This window comes from Somniosus microcephalus, unplaced genomic scaffold (assembly GCF_052327205.1).
Source record: "Somniosus microcephalus isolate GS21.2 unplaced genomic scaffold, FLI_Smic_1.0 unresolved_chr7, whole genome shotgun sequence".
NCBI lineage: Eukaryota > Metazoa > Chordata > Chondrichthyes > Squaliformes > Somniosidae > Somniosus > Somniosus microcephalus.
The window spans coordinates 25,046,725-25,067,864 of NW_028225185.1; the positions used below are offsets into that span (position 1 = coordinate 25,046,725).

Genomic DNA, 21,140 nt, shown 5'->3' on the forward strand with positions numbered 1-21,140 from the left:
GTAGAGGGAGCTTTACTCTGTATCTAACCCGTGCTGTACCTGCCCTGGGAGTGTTTGATGGGGACAGTGTAGAGGGAGCTTTACTCTGTATCTAACGTGCTGTACCTGCCCTGAGAGTGTTTGATGGGACAGTGTAGAGGGAGCTTTACTCTGTATCTAACCCATGCTGTACCTGCCCTGGGAGTGTTTGAAGGGACAGTGTAGAGGGAGCTTTACTCTGTATCTAACCCGTGCTGTACCTGTCCTGGGAGTGTTTGATCGGACAGTGTAGAGGCAGCTTTACTCTGTATCTAACCAGTGCTGTATCTGTCCTCGGAGTGTTTGATGGGGACAGTGTAGAGGGAGCCTTACTCTGTATCTAACCCGTGCTGTCCCTGCCCTGGGAGTGTTTGATGGGACAGTGTAGAGGGAGCTTTACTCTGTATCTAACCCGTGCTGTACCTGCCCTGGGAGTGTTTGATGGGACAGTGTAGAGGGAGCTTTACTCTGTATCTAACCCCCTGCTGTACCTGCCCTGGGAGTGTTTGATGGGGCAGTGTAGAGGGAGCTTTACTCTGTATCTAACCCGTGTTGTACCTGCCCTGGGAGTGTTTGATGGGGACAGTGTAGAGGGAGCTCTACTCTGTATCTAACCCGTGCTGTACCTGCCCTGGGAGTGTTTGATGGGGACAGTGTACAGGGAGCATTACTCTGTATCTAACCCGTGCTGTACCTGTCCTGGGAGTGTTTGATGGGGACAGTGTAGAGGGAGCTTTACTCTGTATCTAACCCGTGCTGTACCTGCCCTGGGAGTGTTTGATGGGACAGTGTAGAGGGAGCTTTACTCTGTATCTAACCCGGGCTGTACCTGCCCTGGGAGTCTTTGATGGGACAGTGTAGAGGGAGCTTTACTCTGTATCTAACCCGTGCTGTACCTGCCCTGGGAGTGTTTGATGGGACAGTGTAGAGGGAGCTTTACTCTATATCGAACCCGTGTTGTACCTGCCCTGGGCGTGTTTGATGGGACAGTGTAGAGGGAGCTTTACTCTGTATCTAACCCGTGATGTACCTGCCCTGGGGTGTTTGATGGGGACAGTGTAGAGGGAGCTTTACTCTGTATCTAACCCATGCTGTACCTGCCCTGGGAGTGTTTGATGGGACAGTGTAGAGGGAGCTTTACTCTGTATCTAACTCCGTGCTGTACCTGCCCTGGGAGTGTTTGATGGGACAGTGTTGAGGGAGCTTTACTCTGTATCTAACCCGTGCTGTACCTGCCCTGGGAGTGTTTGATGGGACAGTGTAGAGGGAGCTTTACTCTGTATCTAACCCGTGTTGTACCTGCCCTGGGCGTGTTTGATGGGACAGTGTAGAGGGAGCTTTACTCTGTATCTAACCCGTGCTGTACCTGCCCTGGGTGTGTTTGATGGGACAGTGTAGAGGGAGCTTTACTCTGTATCTATCCCGTGCTGTACCTGCCCTGGGAGTGTTTGATGGGGACAGTGTAGAGGGAGCTTTACTCTGTATCTAACCCGTGCTGTACCTGTCCTGGGAGTGTTTGATGGGACAGTGTAGAGGGAGCTTTACTCTGTATCTAACCCGTGCTGTACCTGCCCTGGGAGTGTTTGATGGGACAGTGTAGAGGGAGCTTTACTCTGTATCTAACCCGTGCTGTACCTGCCCTGGGAGTGTTTGATGGGACAGTGTCGAGGGAGCTTTACTCTGTATCTAACCTGTGCTGTACCTGCCCTGGGAGTGTTTGATGGGGACAGTGTAGAGGGAGCTTTACTCTGCATCTAACCCGTGCTGTACCTGCCCTGGGAGTGTTTGATGGGACAGTGTAGAGGGAGCTTTACTCTGTATCTAACCCGTGCTGTACCTGCCCTGGGAGTGTTTGATGGGACAGTGTAGAGGGAGCTTTACTCTGTATCGAACCCGTGCTGTACGTGCCCTGGGAGTGTTTGATGGGACAGTGTAGAGGGAGCTTTACTCTGTATCTAACCCGTGCTGTACCTACCCTGGGAGTGTTTGATGGGACAGTGTAGAGGGAGCTTTACTCTGTATCTAACCCCGTGCTGTACCTGCCCTGGGAGTGTTTGATGGGGACAGTGTAGAGGGAGCTTTACTCTGTATCTAACCCCGTGCTGTACCTGCCCTGGGAGTGTTTGATGGGACAGTGTAGAGGGAGCTTTACTCTGTATCTAACCCATGCTGTACCTGCCCTGGGAGTGTTTGAAGGGACAGTGTAGAGGGAGCTTTACTCCGTATCTAACCCGTGCTGTACCTGTCCTGGGAGTGTTTGATGGGACAGTGTAGAGGCAGCTTTACTCTGTATCTAACCAGTGCTGTACCTGCCCTGGGAGTGTTTGATGGGACAGTGTCGAGGGAGCTTTACTCTCTATCTAACCCCGTGCTGTACCTGCCCTGGGAGTGTTTGATGGGACAGTGTAGAGGGAGCTTTACTCTGTGTTGTGTATGTAATATGTGTGCTACTTTGAACCTATGGACAGGACTGCACTACTTGTTGGGCGTAGTGATACGCAGTACCACTCCTGGCCATAGGGGTATAAATAGTACTGTGGGTACTGATCTCCCCTCAGTTCCCGCCTGTGGGCATGAAGTAAAGACCTACGTATAGTCCCTACCTCCAACCAGTAAAGACCTGTTTTATTGTTACTGATTAAGTCTGAGTATTAATTACTTGAACAACTCACAGATTTAACACTGGCGACGAGTCTGATTCGGACCCTGCGGCAGTCACTCCACGGCAGCTTCGTCCACAGCCAGGACGTTGCAGAGAGTTTTCCACCCTCTCCACCCCACTGGAAGACATCCTGACCTCGGAGCCTCCATCGGCGACCGTCAGCTTCTTCTCCAGCTTGGTGGTGGGTAAGCCGTTGTCTGAGCCGGGCAGCGACGCGACAGGCAGTCGACCGCGTTGGCCGCACGAACGGGGCTGGGGGAGCTGGAGGAATAGGGCGCGAGAGCCGCTTCGAGCGGGAGGCGTCTCAACAGAGCGATCGCATCTCCTGATAAGAGCCGAGAGCCGCTTCGCGATCCAGCGATCGCATCCGCTGATAAGGGCCGCACTCGGGCGATCGCGGCGAAGATAAGGGCCGCACTCGGGGGCTGAAGGGAGACGGCGTTGGGGGACGGGTGAAGACCGCCAACCGCGGGAAAACCGCCATTTTGTGGGCGGAGGACGACGGCAAGAGCGGGAAGCCGCCATCTTGGATAGCAGTAAAAAAAAAAAAATCTGAGAAATTGCAAATCTACAATGCCTAAACACGGGAATATTAGCACCTTTGATAGTGACCTCGAAGATTGGGCCATATATGTTGAAAGAGTAAAAAATTATTGTAAGGCCAATAAAATTCGTGACCAAGATAAAGCTCTAACATTATTAAATTTAATGGGTGCGAAGACATACGGGCAATTGAAACACCTGTTATCACCAGATGAACCGGCGGATAAGACGTTCGATGAGATTGTTACTGTCCTGAAAGATCATCTAAACCCCACGCCGCTGATGCTAGCGGAACGATTTAAATTTTACGACAGAAGGCAGCTACAGCATGAAAGCAATGCTGATTATTTGCTGGAATTGCGTAAATTAGCGAAATATTGCCAGTTTGGAACGGGACTGACAGAGGCACTTCGAGACAAATTTGTGTGTGGTTTATTTAAACAGGATACACAAAAGCGACTGCTCGAGGAGAATGAGCTGACGCTTGAGAAGGCGGTCACTATGGCAGCAGCACACGAAGCCGCAGCGAGAGGCACGGCAGTAATGCAGCTACGGTCACCGGAGCTCAGTGCACACAAATTGGGTGTGAGTTCTGGCAAATGTTATCGTTGTGGAAAGACAACGCATGATCAGAACCAGTGTTGGTTTAAAAACCAAGAATGTAGAACTTGTGGTAGGCTTGGACATATAGCTAGAGTATGCAGGTCAGCGAAGAAGACCAGCAACAAGAAGTCACCGCAAGGAAAATACGCAAAGGTACACAAGGTGACCGAACAGGAGTCCGATTCAGACGCTAGCAGTAATGAACTGGCTAGCTTAAGAGTACTCAACGCTGGTAAGGGTGCAGACCTCCAGACAATTTGGGTCACTCTTCAGATAGAAGGAGTCCAAGTAAAACTGGAATTGGACACTGGATCGGCATTGACGGTCATAAATAAGAAAGATTACGGAAAGTTATTCCAACATATTCCCCTACAGGATACGGGGATTATATTGGAAACATGCACGGGGCAAAGAGTGTACCCCATCGGGAAAATAGAGGTTGCAGTGGTCCACAAGGGCGAAGACAGTCAAATAATGGACTTATATGTGATATCTGAAGGAGGTCCTCCACTACTAGGACGGGAGTGGATTAGGAAAATGAATATGGACTGGCATTTCCTACAAACAATAACGAGTGAGAACTCGGTGAAGATAGTCGGCCCAGACTCTGGAACGGATGATGGTAAGCCCAACTCAGGTGCAAAAGACAAAGTTTCAGCACAGAATTCCACTGAGCAACAACAACATAGTTTAACTGTGGATTCTGAGTCTGGCAAGTCTACTGATGTGCCCATTTCTGAGGGACACCGGGCTCGAACTCAACTCCATTTCAAACTACAACAGCAATTAGAACAAATGCTTCGCCGTTGTGAGCAAGAGTTGAATGCAATGAAAGAGTTCTTTGATATAGAGTTGGAGAATCTGGAAAGACAACAGAAGCAGCTGATGGAGAAAATGGAGCAGGAGCACACAAAACGTCTGATGTCAGAGGAGTTAACGGTCAGCCAACTCCTGCATATGCTGAAGGACAGGACTCTGAAATGGGAAAAACTTGAACACGAACTTCAATATTCAAACGAAAGGGGTTCGGAGCTCTCAAAGGTTATTGGAAGAGCTGAGGTGGCAACACAGACTGAGATGACTGCAACAGAGCAGCCCTTGGATGCCAAAAGTACGCTGACTCACGTCAACGTAGAACAACAGACCGCTGAAACAGCTGCTCCGGTAGAGGGATTGAATAGTCCGATCAATCAATCTCCAAAAGAAGTTGAAGTAGTAAAATCTCAAATGAGGTCATTAGTAAACGACTTGCTGAAAGCCCAGAAAAAGCTGGATGAAGAGGTACGCATGAAGAAGTCTCTTCAGGAAAGATGTCTGGACTTGGAACAAAAGCTGGCTAACGCCCAGCTGGGTATGGAGGAAATAGAAGACCCTCTCGCTGGCCTAGATCAGGACGACACCGAATATTACTATGTCCTGTCCTGCCCAACTTGTAACTTCGACTCCCACCATACAGAAATCATGGAGGAGCACCGAAAGTCTACGGAACATCGGGAGAAGGTGGCTCTACTACGGAAAAAGGAGGGAGAGAAGGAGGAACTGCGCATGCAGCTGGCAGCTGACAGTGGAGCCCAGAGAGTCTCCAAGAAGCAGAAAAGGAAAAGTCGAAACAGAAGATGACCCATCTGAACCATTATTACCTCTACCAGATCACACACGTGGTCCCTCCGAACGGAGCCAATTCAGTTCGGAAGTTCAAACTGTTAAATCCATGGAAGGACTATTGAATGAGTCACTCCAGCAACGTGAACCGACTCCACCACAGAGATTGAATCTGTGAACTGTTTTCCGCAGAGACTGAATCTGTGATCTGTTTTGACATGAAGTTATCTATGTATCTATGTTATTCTGTTATGTAAACCTGAAGTTATATATGTATATATGTTATTACGTTATGTTAAATGGGGAGATGACTGTAAAGCTAGGAAGGGAGGAATGTTGTGTATGTAATATGTGTGCTACTTTGAACCTATGGACAGGACTGCACTACTTGTTGGGCGTAGTGATACGCAGTACCACTCCTGGCCATAGGGGTATAAATAGTACTGTGGGTACTGATCTCCCCTCAGTTCCCGCCTGTGGGCATGAAGTAAAGACCTATGTATAGTCCCTACCTCCAACCAGTAAAGACCTGTTTTATTGTTACTGATTAAGTCTGAGTATTAATTACTTGAACAACTCACAGATTTAACACTCTGTATCTAACCCGTGCTGTACTTACCCTGGGAGTGTTTGATGGGACAGTGTAGAGGGAGCTTTACTCTGTATCTAACCCGTGCTGTACCTGCCCTGGGAGTGTTTGATGGGACAGTGTAGAGGGAGCTTTACTCTGTATCTAACCCGTGCTGTCCCTGCCCTGGGAGTGTTTGATGGGACAGTGCAGAGGGAGCTTTACTCTATCTAACCCGTGCTGTACCTGACCTGGGAGTGTTTGATGGGACAGTGTAGAGGGAGCTTTACTCTGTGTCTAACCCGTGCTGTACCTGCCCTGGGAGTGTTTGATGGGGACAGTGTAGAGGGAGCTTTACTCTGTATCTAACCCGTGCTGTACCTGCCCTGGGAGTGTTTGATGGGACAGTGTAGAGGGAGCTTTACTCTGTATCTAACCCGTGCTGTACCTGCCCTGGGAGTGTTTGATGGGACAGTGTAGAGGGAGCTTTACTCTGTATCTAACCCGTGCTGTACCTGCCCTGCGAGTGTTTGATGGGACAGTGTAGAGGGAGCTTTACTCTGTATCTAACCCGTGCTGTACCTGCCCTGGGAGTGTTTGATGGGGACAGTGCAGAGGGAGCTTTACTCTGTATCGAACCCGTGCTGTACCTGCCCTGGGAGTGTTTGATGGGACAGTGTAGAGGGAGCTTTACTCTGTATCTAACCCCGTGCTGTACCTGCCCTGGGAGTGTTTGATGGGGACAGTGTACAGGGAGCTTTACTCTGTATCTAACCCGTGCTGTACCTGCCCTGGGAGTGTTTGATGGGGACAGTGTAGAGGGAGCTTTACTCTGTATCTAACCCGGGCTGCACCTGCCCTGGGAGTGTTTGATGGGAAGAGTGTAGAGGGAGCTTTACTCTATCTAACCCGTGCTGTCCCTGCCCTGGGAGTGTTTGATGAGACAGTGTAGAGGGAACTTTACTCTGTATCTAACCCGTGCTGTACGTACCCTGGGAGTGTTTGATGGGACAGTGTAGAGGGAGCTTTACTCTGTATCTAACCCATGCTGTACCTGCCCTGGGAGTGTTGGATGGGACAGTGTAGAGGGAGCTTTACTCTGTATCTAACCTGTGCTGTACCTGCCCTGGGAGTGTTTGATGGGACAGTGTAGAGGGAGCTTTACTCTGTATCTAACCCGTGCTGTACCTGCCCTGGGAGTGTTTGATGGGACAGTGTAGAGGGAGCTTTACTCTGTATCTAACCCGTGCTGTACCTGCCCTGGGAGTGTTTGATGGGGACAGTGTAGAGGGAGCTTTTCTCTGTATCTAACCCCGTGCTGTACCTGCCCTGGGAGTGTTTGATGGGGACAGTGTAGAGGGAGCTTTACTCTGTATCTAACCCGTGTTGTAGCTGCCCTGGGAGTGTTTGATGGGGACAGTGTAGAGGCAGCTTTACTCTGTATCTAATCCGTGCTGTACCTGCCCTGGGAGCGTTTGATGGGGACAGTGTAGAGGGAGCTTTACTCTGTATCTAACCCGGGCTGTACCTGCCCTGGGAGTGTTTGATGGGACAGTGTAGAGGGAGCTTTACTCTATCTAACCCGTGCTGTACCTGCCCTGGGAGTGTTTGATGGGACAGTGTAGAGGGAGCTTTACTCTGTATCTAACCCGTGCTGTACCTGCCCTTGGTGTGTTTGATGGGACAGTGTAGAGGGAGCTTTACTCTGTATCTAACCCGTGCTGTACCTGCCCTGGGAGTGTTTGATGGGGACAGTGTAGAGGGAGCTTTACTCTGTTTCTAACCCGTGCTGTACGTGCCCTGAAAGTGTTTGATGGGGACAGTGTAGAGGGAGCTTTACTCTGTATCTAACCCGTGCTGTACCTGCCCTGGGAGTGTTTGATGGGACAGTGCAGAGGGAGCTTTACTCTGTGTCTAACCCGTGCTGTACCTGCCCTGGGAGTGTTTGATGGGACAGTGTAGAGGGAGCTTTACTCTGTATCTAACCCGTGCTGTACCTGCCCTGGGAGTGTTTGATGGGACAGTGTAGAGGGAGATTTACTCTGTATCTAACCCGTGCTGCACCTGCTCTGGGAGTGTTTGATGGGGACAGTGTAGAGGGAGCTTTACTCTGTATCTAACCCATGCTGTACCTGCCCTGGGAGTGTCTGATGGGGACAGTGTAGACGGAGCTTTACTCTGTATCTAAGCCGTGCTGTACCTGCCCTGGGAGTGTTTGATGGGACAGTGTAGAGGGAGCTTTACTCTGTATCTAACCCGTGCTGTACCTGCCCTGGGAGCATTTGGGACAGTGTAGAGCGAGCTTTACTCTGTATCTAATCCGTGCTGTACCTGCCCTGGGAGTGTTTGATGGGGACAGTGTCGAGGGAGCTTTACTTTGTATCTACCCCGTGCTGTACCTGCCCTGGGAGTGTTTGATGGGGACAGTATAGAGGGAGCTTTACTCTGTATCTAACCCGTGCTGTACCTGCCCTGGGAGTGTTTGATGGGGACAGTGTCGAGGGAGCTTTACTCTGTATCTAACCCGTGCTGTACCTGCCCTGGGAGTGTTTGATGGGACAGTGTAGAGGGAGCTTTACTCTGTATCTAACCCGTGCTGTACGTGCCCTGAAAGTGTTTGATGGGGACAGTGTAGAGGGAGCTTTACTCTGTATCTAACCCGTGCTATACTTGCCCTGGGAGTGTTTGATGGGACAGTGTAGAGGGAGCTTTACTCTGTATCTAACCCGGGCTGTACCTGCCCTGGGAGTGTTTGATGGGACAGTGTAGAGGGAGCTTTACTCTGTATCTAACCCCGTGCTGTACCTGCCCTGGGAGTGTTTGATGGGACAGTGCAGAGGGAGCTTTACTCTGTATCTAACCCGTGCTGTACCTGCCCTGGGAGTGTTTGATGGGACAGTGTAGAGGGAGCTTTACTCTGTATCTAACCCGTGCTGTACCTGCCCTGGGAGTGTTTGATGGGACAGTGTAGAGGGAGATTTACTCTGTATCTAACCCGTGCTGCACCTGCTCTGGGAGTGTTTGATGGGGACAGTGTAGAGGGAGCTTTACTCTGTTTCTAACCCGTGCTGTACCTGCCCTGGGAGTGTTTGATGGGACAGTGTAGAGGGAGCTTTACTCTGTATCTAACCCGTGCTGTACCTGCCCTGGGAGTGTTTGATGGGGACAGTGTAGAGGGAGCTTTACTCTGTTTCTAACCCGTGCTGTACGTGCCCTGAAATTGTTTGATGGGGACAGTGTAGAGGGAGCTTTACTCTGTATCTAACCCGTGCTATACTTGCCCTGGGAGTGTTTGATGGGACAGTGTAGAGGGAGCTTTACTCTGTATCTAACCCCGTGCTGTACCTGCCCTGGGAGTGTTTGATGGGACAGTGTAGAGGGAGCTTTACTCTGTATCTAACCCGTGCTGTACCTGCCCTGGGAGTGTTTGATGGGACAGTGCAGAGGGAGCTTTACTCTGTATCTAACCCGTGCTGTACCTGCCCTGGGAGTGTTTGATGGGACAGTGTAGAGGGAGCTTTACTCTGTATCTAACCCGTGCTGTACCTGCCCTGGGAGTGTTTGATGGGACAGTGTAGAGGGAGATTTACTCTGTATCTAACCCGTGCTGCACCTGCTCTGGGAGTGTTTGATGGGGACAGTGTAGAGGGAGCTTTACTCTGTATCTAACCCATGCTGTACCTGCCCTGGGAGTGTTTGATGGGGACAGTGTAGAGGGAGCTTTACTCTGTATCTAAGCCGTGCTGTACCTGCCCTGGGAGTGTTTGATGGGACAGTGTAGAGGGAGCTTTACTCTGTATCTTACCCGTGCTGTACCTGCCCTGGGAGCGTTTGGGAGAGTGTAGAGCGAGCTTTACTCTGTATCTAATCCGTGCTGTACCTGCCCTGGGAGTGTTTGATGGGGACAGTGTCGAGGGAGCTTTACTTTGTATCTACCCCGTGCTGTACCTGCCCTGGGAGTGTTTGATGGGGACAGTATAGAGGGAGCTTTACTCTGTATCTAACCCGTGCTGTACCTGCCCTGGGAGTGTTTGATGGGGACAGTGTAAAGGGAGCTTTACTCTGTATCTAACCCGTGCTGTACCTGCCCTGGGAGTGTTTGATGGGACAGTGTAGAGGGAGCTTTACTCTGTATCTAACCCCGTGCTGTACCTGCCCTGGGAGTGTTTGATGGGACAATGTAGAGGGAGCTTTACTCTGTATCTAACCCGTGCTGTACCTGCCCTGGGAGTGTTTGATGGGGACAGTGCAGAGGGAGCTTTACTCTGTATCTAACCCGTGCTGTACCTGCCCTGGGAGTGTTTGATGGGACAGTGTAGAGGGAGCTTTACTCTGTATCTAACCCGTGCTGTACCTGCTCTGGGAGTGTTTGATGGGACACTGTAGAGGGAGCTTTACTCTGTATCTAACCCGTGCTGTACCTGCTCTGGGAATGTTTGATGGGACAGTGAGATTCCTCCCTGGGAACTGTTGATTGTCCCAGGGTTCGATTTGATTGCGGAGGATTTTCAGGCAGTGTGATTGCAGAATTCCCAGCAGCATTAAACTTGGAACAATGGCTTGGATTGTCTGACGAGGGCGTGAATGCACAGTGAGTGTTTGGGTGGTGTGCAGTGTTTTTACCACTTCCTTTGGTTACCGTTACTAGGCGGACAGCAGTGTGGTCGGATTGGTCAGAGTGGTCAGCGTGCACGGTGTCTTGCCACGAGGGCGTGCAGCAGCGGTGGCGACTCTGCTATGGGAAGGGGAAGTGCCGCGGCGATGAGACGCTGCAGACGCGTCCCTGCACGGAGCAGGAATGCTGTGCAGGTGAGTGACGCGGGAGACGCTGAGTGATTAGCCGAGGATACGGGGGCGCTCATGGTACAGTTATGGGGGGCCACGGTACTGCGGGCAGCGGGCACGGTATGGGGGGCTCACGGTACAGGGGGCTCACGGTACGGGGGGCTCACGGTACGGGGGGCTCACGGTACGGGGGCTCACGGTATGGCGGGCTCACGGTACGGGGGCCTCACGGTACAGGGGGCTCACGGTACAGGGGGCTCACGGTACAAGGGGGCTCACGGTACAGGGGGGGCTCACGGTACGGGGGGCTCACGGTACGGGGGGCTCACGGTACGGGGGGCTCACGGTACGGGGGGCACACGGTACGGGGGGCTCACGGTACGGGGGGCTCACGGTACGGGGGGCTCACGGTACGGGGGGCTCACGGTACAGGGGGCTCACGGTACAGGGGGGCTCACGGTACGGGGGCCCACGGTACGGGGGCACACGGTACGGGGGCTCACGGTACAAGGGGGCTCACGGTACAGGGGGGGCTCACGGTACAAGGGGGTTCACGGTACAGGGGGTCTCACGGTACAGGGGGGGCTCACGGTACAGGGGGGGCTCACGGTACAGGGGGGGCTCACGGTACAGGGGGCTCACGGTACAGGGGGCTCACGGTACAGGGGGCTCACGGTACAGGGGGCTCACGGTACAGGGGGGGCTCACGGTACAGGGGGCTCATGGTACAGGGGCTCACGGTACAGGGGGCTCACGGTACAGGGGGCTCACGGTACAGGGGGCTCACGGTACAGGGGGCTCACTGTACAGGGGGCTCACTGTACAGGGGGCTCACGGTACAGGGGGCTCACGGTACAGGGGGCTCACGGTACAGGGGGCTCACTGTACAGGGGGCTCACGGTACAGGGGGCTCACTGTACAGGGGGCTCACTTTACAGGGGGCTCACTGTACAGGGGGCTCACGGTACAGGGGGCTCACGGTACAGCGGCTCACGGTACAGGGGGCTCACGGTAGTGGCAGACTCACGGTATGGGGTGCGGGCGGAGGGGACGGAGGTGGTGGTCATGGTACAAAGGGCATTGGTTGGTAAGCAATCACCAGAACTCGGCATGACAGATCGATCGGGACTGTATTTTGGGGTGATTGATCGATATTATCTTTTGTGCCCTAGTTAACGGTGGTTGGAGTGCGTGGACTCCCTGGAGTTCCTGTTCGGTCACGTGTGCCACAGGACAGCAGGAGAGACATCGCAGCTGCTCACGGCCTCCCCCATCCTGCGGGGGTGAATGTCCTGGGACCCGTCTCGAACTCAGATACTGTGATACCCAACAGATCTGTCCCAGTGAGTGTGGATCTCCATCTCTTGCTCTCTCTCTGTCTCTCACTCTGTCTCATTCTCTGCCTCCCTGTCTCTCTCTCTCTCTCTCTCTCTCTCTCTCTCTGTCTCTCTCTGTCTCTCTCTCTCTCTCAGTTCAGTTCAGTTCAAATGCTTTATTGGCATGAAAGTTTACAGAGAACCATATTGCCAAAGCTTACATAGCAAAAAGGTACAGTTTTCCAACATTCTGTAGGTGTCAATCGATTTGACATTTGTTGGGTATATACAATATTACTTTTAAACAATATTAATTTTAAACAGTCTTTCTACTTCATTTGGTACGTTCAATATTAATTTTAAACAGTCTTACTTTTAAACAGTCCTCAGGTTGTGACATGTTGTTACATATTTAGCCCCAAGGTATGGTCTGTCTCCTTCTCCTCGGACTAATCTCAATTTTGACAGATCATCCAATTCCTTGAAATCTGGGGTTGTTTGGCTTAGCTTGTTGAATAATATGTTTCTTGATGTGTTGAATTTTTCGCATTTTAGGAGGAAATGCATTTCTGTTTCTCTCTCTCTCTCTCTGTCTCTCTCTCTCTTTCTCTCTCTCTCTCTGTCTGTCTCTCTCTTTGTCTCTCTCTCTGCCTCTCTCTCTGTCTCTCTCTCTCTCTCTCTCTCTGTCTTTCTCTTTGTCTCTCTCTCTCTCTCTCTCTCTCTGTCTCTCTCTCTGTCTCTCTCTCTGTCTCTCTCTCTCTGTCTCTCTCTCTGTCTCTCTCCCTCTCTCTGTCTCTCTCTCTCTCTCTGTCTCTCTCTCTGTCTCTCTGTCTCATTCTCTGCCTCCCTGTGTCTCTCTCTCTCTCTCTCTGTCTCTCTCTTTGTCTCTCTCTCTGTCTCTCTCTGTCTCTCTCTCTCTGTCTCTCTCTCTGTCTCTCTGTCTCTCTCTCTCTCTGTCTCTCTCTCTCTGTCTCTCTCTCTGTCTCTCTGTCTCTCTCTCTGTCTCTCTCTCTCTCTCTCTGTCTCTCTCTCTGTCTCTCTGTCTCTCTCTCTCTCTGTCTCTCTCTCTCTGTCTCTCTCTCTGTCTCTCTGTCTCTCTCTCTGTCTCTCTCTCTCTGTCTCTCTCTCTGTCTCTCTCCCCCTCTCTCTCTCTCTCTCTCTGTCTCTCTCTGTGTCTCTCTGTGTCTCTCTCTCTTTCTCTCTCTCTCTGTGTATGGATATTAGCCATTGTGCCATAGTGTGTGTGATTCCGATATGAGTCCTGTTATTAAACGGTTTCTGTGCTTCATACAATCGGTGTGTTTGTACAGATGTTGGGCACTGTGTGTATTTGTACAGATGTTGGGCACTGTGTGTGTTTGTACAGATGTTGGGCACTGTGTATTTGTACAGATGTTGGGCACTGTGTGTTTGCACAGATGTTGGGCACTGTGTGTGTTTGTACAGATGTTGGGCGCTGTGTGTGTTTGTACAGATGTTGGGCACTGTGTGTTTGTACAGATGTTGGGCACTGTGTGTGATTGTACAGATGTTGGGCACTGTGTGTTTGAACAGATGTTGGGCACTGTGTGTGTTTGTACAGATGTTGGGCACTGTGTGTTTGTACAGATGTTGGGCACTGTGTGTGTTTGTCCAGATGTTGGGCACTGTGTGTTTGTACAGATGTTGGGCACTGTGTGTTTGTACAGATGTTGGACACTGTGTGTTTGTACAGATGTTGGACACTGTGTGTTTGTACAGATGTTGGACACTGTATTTGTACAGATGTTGGACACTGTTGTACAGATGTTGGACACTGTGTGTTTGTACAGATGTTGGACACTGTGGCCTAGAAATTCAGTTGCGTTTGCGCCCAATTAGGGGCGAAAGAGTGGGTTGCGCCGGAAATTGCGTCGCGCCCGAAATTAGGTGGGCCCTAACATCGGCGTTAGCCGGTAGCGCTGCGCCGGCACCGATGACGTCATCGGTGTGCGCAGTGCCCCGGTACCGCCCGAAACCACGCCGATCCCCATCTTCAGTAGCGGCCGCCTCTTCCGTGGCGGGCGCTAACAACATCGGGAGACCGGGTCCTTACTGCAGCCTTAGCGGCGCAAGTTAAGGTGGAGGTGCGGCCGGCCGCTTTTTCGGCGGCCGCCTGCCCGCACCTCCTTCCCCGGCCTCCTCCACTCCCCCCCCCGCGGCATTGCCGGCTGGTTTCCGTGGAGCCCGGCACTTCTCCGTTGTGCCGGGCTCTTTTGCCAGCACTTGCAATCGGGGCTCCGGCCGTTGCAGGCACCTCCCCCTTAAGAGAAGGGGGAGGCCTGCAGTACAGCAGCCTGCCGCACCACATCGGGTGGCGCAGCGGGACCGGGAGCGCTGAAATTCACTTTCAGCGCCCCAAGCGGGGCGGACACACCCTGTACCAGCGCCCGGTTCCGCTTTGGGGTGCTGAAAGTGAATATGGGGCGGGCACAACTGGCTCCGCGGCGGGCGCAAAATTTTCGCCGCAAACGTGCTGGCGGGGCTATACCCAATTTCTAGGCCTGTGTATTTGTACAGATGTTGGACACTGTGTATTTGTACAGATGGTGGGCACTGTGTGTTTGTACAGATGTTGGACATTGTGTATTTGTACAGATGTTGGACACTGTGTGTGATTGTACAGATGTTGGGCACTATGTGTTTGTACAGATGTTGGACACTGTGTATTTGTACAGATGTTGGACACTGTGTTTGTACAGATGTTGGGTCCTGTGTGTGTTTGTATCGATGTTGGGCACTGTGTATGTTTGTACAGATGTTGGGCACTGTGTGTGTTTGTACAGATGTTGGGCACTGTGTGTGTTTGTACAGATGTTGGGCACTGTGTGTTTGTACAGATGTTGGGCACTGTGTTTGTTTGTACAGATGTTGGGCACTGTGTGTATTTGTACAGAAGTTGGGCACTGTGTGTCTTTGTACAGATGTTGGGCACTGTGTGTTTGTACAGATGTTGGGCCCTGTGTGTTTGTACAAATGTTGGGCGCTGTGTGTCTGTACAGATGTTGGGCACTGTGTGTATTTGTACAGATGTTGGGCACTGTGTGTTTGTACAGATGTTGGGCACTGTGTGTTTGTACAGATGTTGGGCACTGTGTGTGTTTGTACAGATGTTGGGCCCTGTGTGTTTGTACAGATGTTGGGCACTGTGTGTTTGTACAGATGTTGGGCACTGTGTGTGTTTGCACAGATGTTGGGCACTGTGTATTTGTACAGATGTTGGGCACTGTGTGTTTGTACAGATGTTGGGCGCTGTGTGTATTTGTACAGATGTTGGGCACTGTGTTTGTACAGATGTTGGGCACTATGTGTTTGTACAAATGTTGGGCACTGTGTGTGTTTGTACTGATGTTGGGCACTGTATGTTTGTACAGATGTTGGGCACTGTGTATGTACAGATGTTGGGCACTATGTGTTTGTACAAATGTTGGGCACTGTGTGTGTTTGTACAGATGTTGGGCACTGTGTGTTTGTACAGACGTTGGACACTGTGTGTGTTTGTAGAGATGTTCGGCACTGTGTGTTTGTACAGATGCTGGGCACTGTGTGTTTGTACAGATGTTGGGCACGGTGTGTTTGTACAGATTTTGGGCACTATGTGTTTGTACAGATGTTGGGCACTTTGTGTTTGTACAGATGTTGGGCACTGTGTGTTTGTACAGATGTTGGGCACTGTGTGTGTTTGTACAGATGTTGGGCACTGTGTGTTTGTACAGATGTTGGGCACTGTGTATTTGTACAGATGTTGGGCACTGTGTGTATTTGTACAGATGTTGGGCACTGTGTGTGTTTGTACAGATGTTGGGCACTGTGTGTATTTGTACAGATGTTGGGCACTGTGTGTTTGTACAGATTTTGGGCACTATGTGTTTGTACAGATGTTGGGCACTGTGTGTTTGTACAGATGTTGGGCGCTGTGTGTGTTTGAACAGATGTTGGGCACTTTGTGTTTGTACAGATGTTGGGCACTGTGTATGTTTGTACAGATGTTGGACACTGTTTGTACAGATGTTGGGCACTGTGTGTGATTTGTACAGATGTTGGACACTGTGTGTTTGTACAGATGTTGGGCACGGTGTGTGATTTGTACAGATGTTGGACACTGTGTGTTTGTACAGATGTTGGGCACTGTGTGTGTTTGTACAGATGTTGGGCACTGTGTGTGTTTTTGTACAGATGTTGGGCACTGTGTATTTGTACAGATTTTGGGCACTGTGTGTTTGTACAGATGTTGGGCACTGTGTGTTTGTACAGATGTTGGGCACTGTGTGTGATTTGTACAGATGTTGGACACTGTGGCCTAGAAATTCAGTGGGCCTTGCGACCACTTAGCACCTAAAGAGGTCTTTTGCGCCGGCGGGGTGGTAGCGCGGAAATTGAGTGCAGCGGTATTGGCGGCGGTAGCCGTTAGCGCTGCGCCGGGACCGATGACGTCATCGGTGTGCGCGGGGGCCCGTAACGCCCCGAAACCGCGCCGATCCCCATCTTTATTTGCGCCCGCCTCCTCCGAAGCGGGCGCAAACAGCGAACAGAAAACGGGGCCGTCCTGCTGCCATAGTGGGGCGCTTTAAAGCAGAAGGTGTGGCCGGCCGCTTTTTCGGCGGCCGCCTGGCCGCACCTCCTTCCCCGGCCTCCTCCACCCCCCCACCCCGCGGCATTGCCGGCTGGTTTCCGTGGAGCCCGGCACTTCTCCGTTGTGCCGGGCTCTTTTGCCGGCACTCGCGATCGGGGCTCCGGCCGTTGCAGGCACCTCCCCCTTAAGAGAAGGAGGAGGCCTGCAGTACCGCAGCCTGCCACACCGCATTGGGTGGCGCTGCGGCAACTAGCGCGCCGATATTCAGTTGCAGCGCCCCAAACGGAGGCGGGCACACCCTGGTATAGCGCCCGCTTCCGAATTGGGGTGCAGAAGACGAATATACGGCGTGCGCTAATGCCTCCCCGCCCAGCGCTAACTTTTGGGCGCGAGCGAGCTGCCTGCACCCAAGTGAATTTCTAGGCCTGTGTGTTTGTACAGATGTTGGGCACTGTGTGTATTTGTACAGATGTTGGGCCCTGTGTGTTTGTACAGATGTTGGGCACTGTGTGTTTGTACAGATGTTGGGCACTGTGTGTGTTTGCACAGATGTTGGGCACTGTGTATTTGTACAGATGTTGGGCACTGTGTGTTTGTACAGATGTTGGGCGCTGTGTGTATTTGTACAGATGTTGGGCACTGTGTTTGTACAGATGTTGGGCACTATGTGTTTGTACAAATGTTGGGCACTGTGTGTGTTTGTACTGATGTTGGGCACTGTATGTTTGTACAGATGTTGGGCACTGCGTGTTTGTACAGATGTTGGGCACTGTGTGTATTTGTACAGATGTTGGGCACTCTGTGTTTGTACAGATGTTGGGCACTGTGTTGTACAGATGTTGGGCACTGTGTGTGTTTGTACAGATGTTGGGCACTGTGTGTTTGTCAGACGTTGGACACTGTGTGTGTTTGTACAGATGTTGGGCACTGTGTGTGTTTGTACAGATGTTGGGCACTGTGTGTGTTTGTACAGATGTTGGGCACTGTGTGTGTTTGTACAGATGTTGGGCACTGTGTATTTGTACAGATGTTGGGCACTGTGTGTGTTTGTACAGATGTTGGGCACTGTGTGTTTGTACAGATGCTGGGCACTGTGTGTTTGTACAGATGTTGGGCACTGTGTGTTTGTACAGATTTTGGGCACTATGTGTTTGTACAGATGTTGGGCACTTTGTGTTTGTACAGATGTTGGGCACTTTGTGTTTGTACAGATGTTGGGCACTGTGTGTGATTTGTACAGATGTTGGACACTGTGTGTTTGTACAGATGTTGGACACTGTGTTATTTGTACAGATGTTGGACACTGTGTGTTTGTACAGATGTTGGACACTGTGTTTGTACAGATGTTGGGCACTGTGTGTGTTTGTACAGATTTTGGGCACTGTGTTTGTACAGATGTTGGGCACTGTGTGTTTGTACAGATGTTGGGCACTGCTGTGATTTGTACAGATTTTGGGCACTGTGTGTTTGTACAGATGTTGGGCACTGTGTGTTTGTACAGATGTTGGGCACTGTGTGATTTGTACAGATGTTGGACACTGTGTGTTTGTATAGATGTTGGGCACTGTGATTTGTACAGATGTTGGGCACTGTGTGTGTTTGTACAGATGTTGGGCACTGTGTGTTTGTACAGATGTTGGGCACTGTGTGTTTGTACAGATGTTGGACACTGTGTGTTTGTACAGATGTTGGGCACTGCCTGTGATTTGTACAGGTTTTGGGCACTGTATGTTTGTACAGATGTTGGGCACTGCCTGTGATTTGTACAGATGTTGGGCACTGCCTGATATTTGTACAGATGTTGGGCGCTGTGTGCTTGTACTGATGTTGGGCACTGTGTGTTTGTACAGATGTTGGGCACTGTGTGTGTTTATACAGATGTTGGGCACTTTGTGTTTGTAGAGATGTCGGGCACTGTGTGTGTTTGTACAGATGTTGGGCATTGTGTGTTTGTACAGATGTCGGGCACTGTGTGTGTTTGTACAGATGTCGGGCACTGTGTGTGTTTGTACAGATGTTGGGCACTGTGTTTGTACAGATGTTGGGCACTGTGTGTTTATACAGATGTTGGGCACTGTGTGATTTGTACAGATGTTGGGCACTGTGTGTTTGTACAGATGTTGGGCACTGTGTGTGCTTGTACAGATGTTGGGCACTGTGTGTTTGTACAGATGTTGGGCACTGTGTGTATTTGTACAGATGTTGGGCACTGCCTGTGATTTGTACAGATGTCGGGCACTGTGTGTATTTGTACAGATGTCGGGCACTGCCTGTGATTTGTACAGATGTCGGGCACTGTGTGTATTTGTACAGATGTCGGGCACTGCCTGTGATTTGTACAGATGTTGGGCACTGTCTGTGATTTGTACAGATGTTGGGCACTGCCTGTGATTTGTACAGATGTTGGGCACTGCCTGTGATTTGTACAGATGTCGGGCACTGCCTGTGATTTGTACAGATGTCGGGCACTGCCTGTGATTTGTACAGATGTTGGGCACTGTCTGTGATTTGTACAGATGTTGGGCACTGTCTGTGATTTGTACAGATGTTAGGCCCTGCCTGTACTTGGCGATCACGTGTAGATTGTGATGTTGGCCAATTTCTGAGTTGCTCGAATGTGCTTCATTGTATTTTTCAGCTCATGGATCCTGGTCTCCCTGGGGGCCTTGGGCGGCCTGTGGACGTTCTTGCCAACAGGAAGGATCTGAATTCATTCCAATCCGAAGGCGAACTCGTGTTTGCAGCAACCCAGCACCTTCTAACTTTCCGCCGGGCAGACCGTGTCCCGGAGACAATACGGGAACCAGTCAGTGTGAACACTTGCCCTTCTGTCCTGGTGAGTACCAGTCACTCTCACTATCAGTGAGCAACCCTGGCTTATGGGCTGAGGCCCCAGGGTGCAGCACACCAGGGGAAGGACCGAGGCCCCAGGGTGCAGCACACCAGGGGAAGGGCCGAGGCCCCACGGTGCTGGGACACCAGGGGAAGGGCCGAGGCCCCAGGGTGCAGGACACCAGGGGAAGGGCCGAGGCCCCAGGGTGCAGGACACCAGGGGAAGGGCCGAGGCCCCACGGTGCAGGACACCAGGGGAAGGGCCGAGGCCCCAGGGTGCAGTACACCAGGGGAAGGGCCGAGGCCCCACGGTGCAGGACACCAGGGGAAGGGCCGAGGCCCCAGGGTGCAGTACACCAGGGGAAGGGCCGAGGCCCCACGGTGCAGCACACCAGGGGAAGGGCCGAGGCCCCAGGGTGCAGCACACCAGGGGAAGGGCCGAGGCCCCACGGTGCAGGGACACCAGGGGAAGGGCTGAGGCCCCAGGGTGCAGTACACCAGGGGAAGGGCCGAGGCCCCACGGTGCAGCACACCAGGGGAAGGGCCGAGGCCCCAGGGTGCAGTACACCAGGGGAAGGGCCGAGGCCCCACGGTGCAGGGACACCAGGGGAAGGGCTGAGGCCCCAGGGTGCAGTACACCAGGGGAAGGGCCGAGGCCCCACGGTGCAGGACACCAGGGGAAGGACCGAGGCCCCACGGCGCAGGACACCAGGGGAAGGACCGAGGCCCCAGGGTGCAGGGACACCAGGGGAAGGGCCGAGGCCCCACGGCGCAGGACACCAGGGGAAGGACCGAGGCCCCAGGGTGCAGGGACACCAGGGGAAGGGCCGAGGCCCCACGGTGCAGGGACACCAGGGGAAGGACCGAGGCCTCACGGTGCAGGGACACCAGGGGAAGGGCCGAGGCCCCAGGGTGCAGTACACCAGGGGAAGGACCGAGGCCTCACGGTGCAGGGACACCAGGGGAAGGGCCGAGGCCCCACGGTGCAGGGACACCAGGGGAAGGACCGAGGCCTCACGGTGCAGGACACCAGGGGAAGGACCGAGGCCTCACGGTGCAGGGACACCAGGGGAAGGGCCGAGGCCCCACGGTGCAGGACACCAGGGGAAGGGCCGAGGCCCCACGGTGCAGGACACCAGGGGAAGGGCCGAGGCCCCACGGCGCAGGACACCAGGGGAAGGACCGAGGCCCCATGGCGCAGGACACCAGGGGAAGGACCGAGGCCTCACGGTGCAGGGACACCAGGGGAAGGGCCGAGGCCCCACGGTGCTGGGACACCAGGGGAAGGGCCGAGGCCCGAGGGTGCAGGGGCACCAGGGGAAGGGCCGAGGCCCCACGGTGCAGGGACACCAGGGGAAGGGCCGAGGCCCCACGGTGCAGGGACACCAGGGGAAGGGCCGAGAGCCCCACGGTGCAGGACACCAGGGGAAGGGCCGAGGTCCCACGGTGCAGGACACCAGGGGAAGGGCCGAGGCCCCAGGGTGCAGTACACCAGGGGAAGGGCCGAGGCCCCACGGTGCAGGACACCAGGGGAAGGGCCGAGGCCCCACGGTGCAGGACACCAGGGGAAGGGCTGAGGCCCCATGATGCAGGACACCAGGGGAAGGGCCGAGGCCCCAT

The 21,140-nt window shown here is 52.7% G+C and overlaps 2 protein-coding genes across 3 annotated transcripts in view; one reads left to right on the forward strand and one right to left on the reverse strand.

The window, feature by feature from the left end:
• The window catches only part of LOC147086635 (forkhead box protein P2-like), a 427,219-nt gene that overhangs the window by 191,126 nt on the left and 214,953 nt on the right, over nt 1-21,140 (reverse strand). The window lies entirely within an intron of this gene.
• The window catches only part of LOC147086636 (properdin-like), a 184,552-nt gene that overhangs the window by 106,255 nt on the left and 57,157 nt on the right, over nt 1-21,140 (forward strand). Inside the window, exons 3-5 of the mRNA XM_085978229.1 lie at nt 10,645-10,805; nt 11,954-12,124; nt 19,327-19,524. Coding sequence (XP_085834355.1) covers nt 10,645-10,805; nt 11,954-12,124; nt 19,327-19,524 — 530 coding nt within the window. The remainder of the gene's footprint in view (nt 1-10,644; nt 10,806-11,953; nt 12,125-19,326; nt 19,525-21,140) is intronic.